This window comes from Parasteatoda tepidariorum, chromosome 6, assembly GCF_982258835.1.
Source record: "Parasteatoda tepidariorum strain Cologne lab strain chromosome 6, Ptep-v5.0, whole genome shotgun sequence".
Lineage (NCBI taxonomy): Eukaryota > Metazoa > Arthropoda > Arachnida > Araneae > Theridiidae > Parasteatoda > Parasteatoda tepidariorum.
Window position 1 is genome coordinate 104,885,974 of NC_141760.1, and position 13,069 is coordinate 104,899,042.

At 27.9% G+C, this 13,069-nt stretch overlaps 1 protein-coding gene across 4 annotated transcripts in view; it reads right to left on the reverse strand.

Moving 5' to 3' along the window:
* Ccdc85 (coiled-coil domain-containing protein 85) overlaps positions 1-13,069 on the reverse strand; it is a 25,003-nt gene continuing 11,934 nt past the window's right edge. For all 4 annotated transcript variants that reach the window (XM_071178310.2, XM_016063732.4, XM_016063736.4 and 1 more), the window contains 7 exons: positions 12,705-12,956; positions 11,011-11,227; positions 8,624-8,697; positions 7,153-7,221; positions 5,586-5,639; positions 4,688-4,789; positions 1-2,637 (listed from right to left, as the gene is read on the reverse strand). In XM_071178310.2, coding sequence (XP_071034411.1) covers positions 2,602-2,637; positions 4,688-4,789; positions 5,586-5,639; positions 7,153-7,221; positions 8,624-8,697; positions 11,011-11,227; positions 12,705-12,956 — 804 coding nt within the window. In that variant the 3' untranslated portion in view covers positions 1-2,601. The remainder of the gene's footprint in view (positions 2,638-4,687; positions 4,790-5,585; positions 5,640-7,152; positions 7,222-8,623; positions 8,698-11,010; positions 11,228-12,704; positions 12,957-13,069) is intronic.

Genomic DNA, 13,069 nt, shown 5'->3' on the forward strand with positions numbered 1-13,069 from the left:
TTACATCAATAAGAATTAATTTTATTAACAAAAACACCAACATTTGTAAAATCCCTTCATTAAAAAAATGTAAAATTTAATACATAGAACCAAAATATTCAATTTAATTTTTTTATTAAAGTATAAAAAATAACAACATCTTGAAGTATTACATGATGCATTTTAACATACACAATTAAAAGAAATATATATATATATACAATATTTACAAAGGTGATTTGGGGCTGGTATTGATATAAGTAAAGGAGTAAGGCCTATGATAATATCAATTTTCTGCTATAACTTTTTTTGAAGGAAAAAAATCAGGATCCAAACAGAAATAAAATTTAATAATGCTTATTTTGACTTGTACACAGTGTCACAGTGCTGAATTCCCCCCAGTATGCAGTTCACCATTAATAGGGGGGAGGACGGAATATATAAACACTGTTTGCATGTTTTGTTTTCTATTCAATATGACGAATAATTCTAGAAAAGGATTAATTGTGATAAAAATTTGGAAATTTTTCCATAACCAAATAAATTCAGCATTCTGTATCAAACACCTTTAATATGTGTATATTGAATTGCTGTTAAAAAAGAAGTACATATACATATTCAAGGCCTCACACTAATAAATAAACTAGGATAATATATGAACACAATCTAATATATAAACTAGGATAATATATCAACATAATCCAAAGCTTATGAATCACTACAGAGAAGAAGAGACTGAAAACACCAAAGCCTGTTTGATTGCTAAGGAAAACAAGGAAGAGTTGAGCTGTGTGTATTTGAAACATATTCAAGATTCATACTATAACTTAACTGTTTTTAGTATCATCATCCTGATTCGCTAGATTTTAATAGTTTAATTTCTTTCTTACATCTATTTTCATTTGATAAATTATATTTCTGTTTTTGATTAATCATGACTATTCTTAAAATTTAATCTTTCTTTTATCTGTTTAAATTTAATCTATAATTTTTAAAAAATGTAATTTATTTTCTTTGATAGATTATATTTCCATTTATTGATAAATTATGAAAAAAAAGTAATTAAAAAAAATAGTCACTATATATTCTTTAAAATTTAATCTTATTTCTTATGAACTGTAAAAAATATTAATTTAGCTGGTTTAATATTATTAAAAATTTGTGGAAATATTAAATTTTTTAAAATTTATAAACATTTATTTTGAATTTTATCTTTATTTTCATTTGATAAACTTTACTTCTGGATCAATCACGACTATTCTGCAAAAAATAGTTACGATTTATTCTTCAAAACTTAATTTTCTTCTTACAGATAATTGTAAAAAAAAATGCATTTAGCAATTTGTGAAAATATTTAATAACATAAAAATGCCAAATTAAAGCAGTAAGCACAGTAAATCTATTTTCCCCACCTTGAAAAAGAAGTAGAATATACCATGCTTAATAAATGCATAGATATATATATATCCAAAAAAGAAAAACAATATTTTATTCAAATGCAATTGCTAAGTCAAGATGCAAGAAAGGCACTCAATATTTGTTATTGGTTTGTTTTTATCACTTATCTTAATACAACTTTATTAAATTGTTTTAATACTTTAGAAAGATTCTATTTTGGCTCTTTCTTTATGATCAATGTCATTGTTTTTTAAGGAATGTAATTCTATACAAAATGGTGATGCTCAGAAAAGGAAAAGTGGCTTGGTTAGTCATTGAGACCCATATCATTTACCTTACAATTTCCTGTTTACAAACTACAGTCAAACCCCGCTATAGTGAACACGGTTTATAGTGAACTCCCTGATATCGGAACGAGATGTTTGCTCCCGTACCTTGCGACACACGTATAATGTTAATTTTTTGGATATAGTGAACTAACAAAAGAGAGGAAGTTAGACATTCTTCGACTGGATTATTTTCATTTTTTTGTAATAATTTTGAAATTTATACTTCAAAATAAATACATAAACGATTTTTAAAACCATCTACAGCATGGAATGTAGCAACAAGCATTTTTTCGTGCTTGCTTCATTATTTAATAGCATTATTGAGTTGGTTGAGCATTCATAAAAGCAGGAATTTTCCAGTATCTGGATAAATGCTTCAAGTCAAAACCGATGAAATTGCTAAGCGATTTGGTGAGATAACTTTTATGTGCTCGAATGGCTGATTAAACAGGTATAAAAAGCGGAATGACATAAATTGAGGAAAAACTATCGTATCGGGAAGCGTTTCCATATCTGATATTGAGGATTGCTTATCAGCTAAATTATTTACTACTAAATTATTACTATTTATTTTTGTACGCAAGACGAAGATTAATAAAAAATAAAAGTTAACACATTTTTTGTTACTACGTATTATCTTTCAGGCCTTTTTGCATTTCATTTTATTGGTCATTGATTTAAATAATAGGTAATAAAGGGGGGGGGGAGTTAGGAACTATTAGTTAAAATTGTTTACGAAACAGATATAGTGAAGTTTCGGCTATAGTGAAAGGAAATTTCGGTCCCTTGAAGGTTCACTATAGCGGGGTTTGACTGTATTTCCTTACAATTGATCTAAAAGCGTTAAAAAAAATTATAACTATACACGGGTGTGGTCTTTTCTCAGATTGCTTCTTTAAGTAGGCCCATCTTCCAACTTCCGCCATGCGACCTGTAAATAAAATTACTAAATTTTTTATTATTGTTACTGTAATCGTACATTACTTTATTGTGCAATGCAAGCTGTCATTTATCCTCTCACATATTTTCAAAATCTATTATGAAATCTTAGCATTAAAAAAAGAGAACATTTTATATCAAATCAATATAATTTTGATGAAATGGTAAAGTTATCTTTTGCGTGGATTAAAATGATGTTTGTTTTGACAGAAAGAATAAAATAGTCGTGCCCCCCGCCCAGCATTGCAATATGTAATAAACAAACAGAAAACAAAACACATTGAATACACTCTCAAGGTGCTACTTCATGGTTTGAAAAGGCCAGCTTTGGATAAGCTAATAAATAAATGCTAACAATTAAGTAAATAAATGCTCTAACTTTATAAAATATACACACCAAAATATGTATATTAGGCTCTTAGTTAAAGCAAGAACGCTAAGAAGCAAAATTTTAAATGCAGGGTATCTGCTACAGTTAAGATTTTCAAATCCATGACTTTCCATGAATGAATAATTCCAAGAATTTTTCTTGACTTAACCGAATTCACTATTTTCTCTGACAAAAAAACACAACACTAAATTTAAAAAAGAATTATAACATTAATTGAAATGATAGTTATAACCAAAACTGTTATACTCTGCATCTTCATATTTATTGATTTTAAACTTAAAAAACTGAGTAAAGAAAGAGTTGAAGCAATAAAATAGCTAAAAAAAATACAAAAGCAAATAACTAAATACAGTCAGATATATGTAGTTATTTAAACCTGTTTTATTTCTTCTTAAAAGTAAGTATAATATAAAAAGCCTAAACTGGAATTTTAAATCGATAAAAAAAATTAATAATAAATAGATAAAAAAATTCTAAAATCACGAAAGTTTAAAAGATAATTCGCTCTAGAAATGATGTTCTTTCTTTCATTTTTTGAAAGAACACTATGATTTTTAAAGAACAGGATAGAAACATTTTATATTTTAATAAAATATGGCTATGAGTGGGGATTTTGTTAGAAATTTAGATATTCGGAACTCTGTGAAATTGGGAGTGGGGGAATTCCATTTTAAAAATTAGATTTTTTGGCAACCTAAATCTATGACTTTCCATGATTTTTTTAAAAAAAAAATTAAAATCATGACATTTCATGACAAATTTTGTTTAATGCCGAAATCCATGACTTTCCAGTAGCGCAGATACCCTATAAATGACAAATAGTTGTCTGAGGTAGGTACTTTATTTGCATCGCACTAGAGCTGCAAAATGGAGTATTGGCAACGGTCTGGGAAACATCCCTGAGGATGATCCAAAGACATGCCATCACAATTTTGATCCTCTGCAGAGGGGATGGTTCTCCTGCCTTGGTAGCTAGAGTACCTGTGTGCGAAGTCTAGCACAAAAAATTGTCCGATAATTAGTTTACAAAATTCAAGTTTCCAAATTTTTCCTTCAACTGTTTGGATTTGCACATGGAATTAAGCAGTTTAAGACAGTTAATATAGTTTTCATATGCTGATACAGAAAGAAAAAAAGGATCTTATATGTTAAAATAGTCAAGCATCTATGATTGATAGTCTGATGTTCAGGTATCCAGATTTGTTTAAAGAATAATTCCAATCAAGAAGAACCCAATCACGAGAACCTCCCACGGTTAGCTGACAGCAAGGGAACTCTAACCTATGACCTGTCTACCACTGAGGACATTTCATGTTAGCACTGTGGTCGGCGCAAACCGGATGCAGAATTCGTATCAACCAGCCATGGCTGGGATTCAAACACTGTTCACCTGATTGGAAGGTGAACATTAAATCCCCTGAGCCATCGCAGCTCAACCATCATGATTGGAGAGAAATTTTTATGATAGCCTGACTCTATTAATACAATTTTTTGTGCTCTTAAAATTATATTATTTATCGTGTTGTTCTTCAATTAATAATTCAGCACAAAGACACCTTTTGTTACTTTGGATTCTGCCATATTACTTCGGATTATTGAAACTAAACCACTAATTACTATTAAAAGGCAAAAATAATAAAAATTGTCTTACATTACACATTTCTCGAACCAATGCTTTTTCGCCTTCTGCCAGTTCCTCAGATTCTAAATCACTTTCAAGATTTTTCTCCATCTGCTCATGAATTTCTAATACCTTTAAAAAATATATGAGAAAACCAAATGTTATTGTTTGTATGATCTTCTAAATATTAACTAACAAAATATCGACGTTTTAAAGTCTGAAAGTTTATATACATGAATTAAAAAATCATAGAAACATCCTCTTTTTAAAATGTAATGGGCTACAATATTTATAACTTTCACCAAGAGTTACATAAGAATTAATATTTTTCTATAGAATGTTGTATTATAATAATTTATCAATATATAAAGCATACATTTTTGCAAATCTGAAAGTTTTCAAAAAAAAAAATATATTGGAAATTTTAAGGAAAATAAAATACCTACTGTTTTACACTAATAAGTACAAGTTTTAATTTATTGAGATATATTTACATTTGCAATTTTCTACATTAAAAATATTTGAATTGAAAAATCATTCCAATTAAATTCATGATTTTAAAACTAATTTGAGTTTCATAAAATATTAATGAACAACATTAGTTTTAAGAAAGATTTCCACTTAGTTTAAAAAAAAGATTATAAAGTTTAAAAAAAGATTATAAAGATCTGGCCACTTTGAAATTTAATCCCTCGTGTAACCACTGACTCTCCTCAACCACACGTAGAAGTATCAGGCTCTGAAACCATTATTAGAGACATTGCATTGGATTGCAAATGATTATAAACCGTGCCAACTCTGAAACCATGTAATGAATTAGTAAACTATTTACTGTTTTTGTTTAGATGATTTTTTTTTACTGTCTACTTTTAGAATCTGAATAAATTACAGTTTTTCAAAAAGTTTAATATAAGTTCTAATTGCTTACTTTCATGGCATGAACAACAGCTTCTGGTTTTGAAAGAGACAAACTTTCATTTGGCTATAAAATGTCATTTCTATATTAATTTTATTCAGACATTAATTTTTTCATTCAAACATTAATTTTATACAAAACAATGTATATCTTTAGAAAGTACATAATTTTTTTGGCACACATAAATATGAAAGTAAAATAGAATAATTTGGAAGACCACAATAAAGCAATATAATTTATTCAAAAAATATAAACCATTTTCAAATTGCACTAAAGATGAATAATTACTTATGCCTACATACAATCAAAAATATGCTTTTAAAAATTGGAAAAGTACAAGAAATAAGTTAGCATAAATCCAACTTTTTCTTCAGTAAGATAAAGAGAGGGGAAAAAACAACTTAAAAATAAACTATTTTTTTACCTGTAAGTTATTTTTCTAAAAATATTTATTTATCATTCTCTTCTTGGTGTTATTCTCCCCTGATATAATTTATTTAGTGTATTTTTTAAATTTTATATTTAGTGTATTAGTTATTTGCTCTATGCGATAAGCTCTATGCGAACTGATGTCTATTAAAGACATACAATTAAAATAATGAACACAAATTTGTAAAACATAATTAGAAATGAATTTTTATCACTACAAATTAATCTCTTTGGTGAAATACATTTTGCAATTTTTTTTAATAAAAACATACATTAAATAGGAATTGAAAAAACAAAATTGCAGGTTAAGTTGCAATGATAATCAAGTTAAGAGTTTAGGTTAGAATATTATTCCAATGGATTGGGGAACAAAATTTGTCTAATACAAGGGAATTGAAATCTTTTAATGAACAATTTGTAATTTAGATGTAACAATCTATTTCTCGTGAAATGAAAATTATCAAGTAGAAATTGTGGGGACTATGAATTAAACAAGCAAAGATTTGCCCCCTTGTTATACAAAAAATTTAATTGGAAATAAAGACGTGCACTGATCTTTTTTTTCCTTCTTTTATTTAAACCTTTTATACTTATTGTACTACATGCACAAATTTATACAGTCTGACCTGTGTACCTCGAATCTCATGGGAAAGGCGAAAAATTTAAAATAAGCAGGTTTCAAGTTACACAGGTACTTTAAAAAAATTAAATTCAATTATGAAATTCTATTAAAAGTGCTTTAGTTGTTTTCAGTAGAAAAATATAGGCCTTTCTATAAATTAATTATACCAAATACATCTACTAGAAGAAATGCATTGTTAATAAGATTTTGCATAAGTAACAAAATTTAAATTTTAGATTAGCGAAACTGCGAGAAAGTTTTGTCAGAATACAAATTATTAATTTGTAGAAGTTTGAAATCAACTGTCTTCTTCGAACTAGTAGAAGAATCATATGATTGGATATTTTTTAATTTTTAAGAATATAAATAACATTGCACTTTAAAACAAAAATGTTTTGTTTGCAGACTTGAAATGTTTTTTGTTCAAACCTTTTGAGTGAATATTACCAACTTGTAGAAGAAGATTAAATAATAACCAAATTGATATTATCTAACAAAGCATATTTATATAACCAAACAAATATATACCTTCAGGTCCCTACTATTTCCATCATTCCAATTACTCTTGTTGTAGTATTTATGTCCAATTTTGTTTTTCTAAAATAATAAAAAAAAGTCACTAAAAAAATAACATCAAAGCTTTAACAATATACAAATTGCAAACTAATATCAATATTTTTCAAATAGGAAAATTTCTTTTATAAGAATATTTTGAAAGCAAAATTAAATTTAATAATTATTAACGTTTTTAAAAAAAAATGTGGAACTTTGGAAGAACTGATTTTTTAAACTTTAATAAATCAATCGGAATTAGTGATAACAAAATTTTCTTTAAAATAAAAATATATTATTTCCTAGTTTAGAATAATTAAGTTATAATATTTACATAAACTTTTCGTGTTTTTTTTTTTTTTTTTTTTTTTTTTTAAATTTTGATGTTTAATGGTAACTAGGGACAAAGTAACTAGGTACAGTAACTAGGTAACTAAGTAATAGTAACTAGGTACAAAGGGTTAATAATTAAAAGACCTTGGCAATAGAAAGAAATTAAAGACAATCCAATGTTTTTCTTTTTGGTATCTGCTGCAAAAATTGCAAACTTAATGAAATATTTTAGCCCATTGCTGTGCCTTTTGAATGTATTAAGATAACTTTAATCAACTTCAATTAAAGCACACACTCAAGTTAGCTAGAGACTTATTAGACATGTTTTAGGCAAAAAGCTAAATATGGTAAAATAAACTGAAAAAAAGTGTGACATAATTCATGAGCAGTTCAAAAAATAAATTCTAGAATAATTTTATACAAACTGACAGTTTGTGTGCAATGCTATATTATCATTAGAGTAATAACTCCATTTACAAATAATTCTAAGAGCTTAAAATTAATCATAATCATGGTATGTAAATAAACAGACATTAATTTAAATGAGCTAAAGCTAGACAAATATGAACACAAGGAAAGCTGCTAATTCTAGATAGTTGAGTGCCAAAAATCTTGGTTTGATTGATTCAGGAATGATATTGCATCAACAAAAAAATATTATTCAGAGGTAAAATTCATAAATGAATAACTATTCATCATAAGATGCCTAACACGTATAAGATTTGTAAATTATTTCAGTGAATAAGACATACACTGGGACGTAACACTATTAAAAAGCTATCAACTTTGTGTATCACTTATATCTTTAAAATTGAGTGCATTTCAATTGAGATTAAACTTTCATATAATCCTAACATATATATATATAATATTAAATCTGGAATCGGTCATTGTAATCCTTAAATTTAAATAAGTAATATTAAGTAATCTAAAACTTTTTCCAATAATATATACATAAGAACATTTAAAATTAATGATATTTAAAATTCCTTATGTATGAAGTTTGCTCTGGTGAAAATAAAACAATTCGCAAATAAATTATGACAAACTTTTATTTGAAAAACATATCGTTGTAATGTACCTTATTTTTTGATTAAAAATAAAATAAAAGTACCATTTCTCTCAGCTTGTTTTCTTCAAGTTCTTGCACTTTTCTTTCTAAATTTTTTATATATTGAAGAACCTGCACTGTAAGAGATTTTAAAAATTATAACAATTAATATAAATTATAAAATTAAACAGCAATTAGCTATAATTTTGAATTGTATCTATTTTAATAAAAAAGCAATACCAAACAATAATTGTTTCTGATTAAAAGAAAAAAATCAGAAAAAGCATGTTTCAAATATTTTATAAGATTGAAATTACAAGAAAACATGCCTTTTTCATGTCTTCGCTACTATATTGATATTTTTAGCAACAATATTTTTCTTACACAACTATACTTTAACACGTTGACTGCCGCACACGTTTACAGTGAAATCTCCTTCAGGCCCGAAGTACCGCTGTACGAATGGTATTCGGCTAAGTTCTCCCACCAATATTTTAACAATGCGAGTGCCTGGTGATCACAAGAATAATATCTTGCTACGTTAGTTTTTCTGGCATCATGTCTATTTATTTGTGTCTGTTGCTTTGCATCTGTTTCTTATCTCACCACTTTACATGATCAGTTTGAATATTTGCCGAGTAAAGAGGAGTATAACTTAAAACCTTTACCCTAAATTGTTGAAATATTAAAAAGAAAAATGAAAAACTTATTTCTCAGTGAATCAAACAGCAGTGAACAAGAAAGCTTTTATGATGCTCACAATAATTTTCTTAATAAATCCTTTTTGTATTATTTCTATTATAAGTTTCGTTACTTCCTGTGAAATATATTTTCATATACATATGGATATCCTTCCCAAGTAGCCGATCAGAAACTTTGCTGTCACCCGAATATGGGTCACACGGTAGTCAACGTGTTAAAAATATTGTACACATAAAACAAACTTAAAATTTAATTATTAGGTAGAGTACTAAAGGCGTTGCAATTTTGTCTTTTGATTACATGTATTAAATAAAACTTGTAGACTAATAATGCCTATAAGTCTCTAATACCTATTATGTCAAACATCTATAGATACATATCAAATTACTATAATTTATAGATAAACTATCATTCCACAGGCCCTTTCCCTCCCTTACTTCAGAACTCCACTATCAAAGGGTGGTAGACGGAAGAGAAATTCTATATATGCTTTCAATTATCTTCGCAAAAAAAAAAAAAATTAATGCTTAATTTTAATTCTCTCTGCAGTACTTTTTACAGCATCAATCAAAACTAAAGAAATACAGAGAGTAGCATTTTAGATTTTCCACAGATTTTTTCTGATTACAGTATATGAACGTAATTTTGAAATCAGCATTTTTAGAAAGATAATTCAGTATATAACGCTTGCCTGTTTGTAGATTTTTGAAAAATATTTTTGCTCCTGTGTAATTTAAATTAAAATTAATTTTTAGTTTTAGCTAAATCAGTAGTTTTTCGCCAGTTTAAATAACTAAAAAAAAGTAAATTTTTTAAAAATCTAAACACAGAGAAATGCATAGTATTAAATTATCAATCCAAAATCACTATTGGCATTATTTTAAATTTCCACTGTCAAAGGGAGGTAATGAAATTCCTTAAATTGTAAAGAACTGTTTCACCATCATAGAAAATGAGCCTATGTTTCATTCATTTTTCTTAAAATTTTGTGCTGACCCACACTATTATATTTTATAGCTGCTGTGGAACAGCTAACTTAATTTTTGTGTTTACGACTAGTAATGTTCAACTCCGTAGCCTTGTAATTTTGAACCCAGCCCACAAGTCAAGGGAACTCCTTGATCAAGTACTGGTAGAAATTTGCCTTTGTGGAGGACTTTTTGCGGGAATCAGGATGGTCAGCCTGATGGCAAAAGCAAAATGTTTAGTGCATTATTAAATGATAATCAGAGGTAAGGAATTTACTTCAATCACAAAGTAAACATTTTTTTATGGTTTACTGGAGGCAGTCTAAATGGCTGGCGCGTACATGCAATGAGGTCCACCTTAAATCTATTTTATTTCATAACCGTCGTTGAGCAGCCGACCCAATTATTGAGTTTAGGACACTAATGTTCAACTCCGTAGCAATGCAATTTGGAAACACAATCCAGAAGACAAAGGAACTAACCTGCATTTGCGTTACAAGGAGAGGAAAATCTTCCATGGTTAGCCTGACAGCAAGGAGACTTTAACCCATGATCTGTCTACCCCTGAGGATATTTCACGTCAGCACTGTGGTCGGTGCAAGCCGGATACAGAATTTGTATCGACTAGCTATTGCTGGAGTTTGAACACGGTTCACCTTATTGGAAGGTGAACACTCAATCCCTTGAGCTACCACAGCTCACAATATTCAATTGTCAAACCAGTGATAACAAACAAAACATTAAACTAAAATAAAAAATTCAAGAAGGAGAAAAACTAACCATTAATGACAGAGCGATGACTCTGAATGGAGTCCTCAACATTTTGTGCCATTCTGTGAGGTGAAAAAGGAGAATGAACAGTTGTGAGCAATCCCAGCTCTTCATTATTTGTTGAGCTACTGCTGCCATCACCATCATCTCTTCGAGAGCTCAGGGGCTCACCACAATGACTGCAAGAAGCACGAGACCTTTCCTCATCCAAGCACAGGCACAATTTCTGTTGGGAAAGCAAATAATTCTAAATAACTTCAAAGAGGGATCAAATAATTGTTAAAGAAATAAAAAACACTCTGAATAATTTTGACTAGATTTAGATCTAAACTTAACAGTACAGGGAATAAAGCTTAAATAGTTAAAAAAGAACATGTAAATTAATAAAAAACATAATTTATATCTCAAGGACACTCCCAGTAAACACATTTTTTAATTTCGTAATCAAAAACAGCACAAAATAATTACATAACTGCATATCTTTCAAGTAAAATAACTAACAATAAAAACAATGATTCAGTATTGTATTTATTTAAAAAAATGAAATCTTTATTCAGGGAGCATAACCAGATTTTTCAACAAAAAACAAGCACTTAAGCACTCAAAAAATATTTTTAATCACTTTCCCCCCCCCAAAAAAAACATAATTAGGATCTGTGCAGTTATAAAATTATTTTTTTCTATTGTTTAAAAGTTCTTAATTTATGAACATAAATCAATAACATTCAAAAACATTTTCACAAACTTTACATAATCATGATAAAATAACTAGTTTCTGATAAATATTGCAGAGAAAATTACGAAAATCATGCATCTTTTGTAATTTAAAATGGTAATGGACACGGCAAAGAAAAAATCTCTTTTGAAAGATAGAAAATTAAGCATTTTCTACAAACCCTGAATAAAAAAAGCACATATAAGGGGTTATAACCCGTTCTTTCTCGCTCCTGTGAAATTTTCGGCCTGAAGTGTTTATTAGTTACGCGCCAATAAGAATAAAACTAATTCATTTCCTTTGCATGGAAAACATTTTATTTCTCATTTTACACACCAAATGGCAGTACCAGGATATTTTTAAGGTAATTGCAGTTAGTTTATTTTAAACTAGATGTCAGTTTATTTTAAACTACCTGTAAAAAAATAGGCACTTTTATGACCGTTTTCTTGAAAATTAACCGATCGTTAAGGGGTTAAGAATGTAGCTAAATAACAAGCACTTTTTAAACACGCTATGCACCCTGTTTATTTAAAACAAAAAACATTTACAGATTCAATTCGGAAACAAAAAAATTATGTTTCAATTAATTTTTTATACTTTATAATTATTTAAAAAAAATTAATTATGCTTTGAGCTTATTTAGGCTATAAATTGAGTTAACCTCTAATCTGTTTTTTTTTTTTTTTAAACAAAAACTTAAAATTATATTTACCATATGACATTTTATTCTCATGAAAGAAACTTGAATAAATTCTTAAATATATTTTTACAAATACTAATGAAGCAGAACTCTTTTAACAATAATACATTTATTCAGTTAATAATTTAAATTATTGCAATTTCTAATAAATTAACATAAAATTAGTATAAAATATATTGCAATTTAAGCGAAAATCAATTATTTTGATTTCTCAAAAAATAACACTAAACCTTATGGGACAAAAAAGATTTTTCAAACCGGTTTTTTTAAGAGATTTCTTTCTACCTTCAGTTCGAGATTATCTCGAATAAGCTCTTGTTGCTTATTTTCTAACTCCTGCAGCTTATTTTGATAAGATGCAACTTCTTGACGCATCACACTAGCTGTATACCTCCCGAATCTTTGCCATTCTCTGGCAAGTTTTCGCCCTTTCTGGCGGTCATCATCAAGAAAGCAACATAAATCCCTCAACTCTTGATTGTCATCTTGATACCTTTGATTTATTTCATTGAGATTCCTTACTTCTTGCATATGGGCCTAAAATGGGTTTTAAAACAAATATAATAATAATATATAGAAATAATCCTATAATATATAATAATTATTAGTATAATAATAACAAATATATAATAATTAGATTTCAAAACACA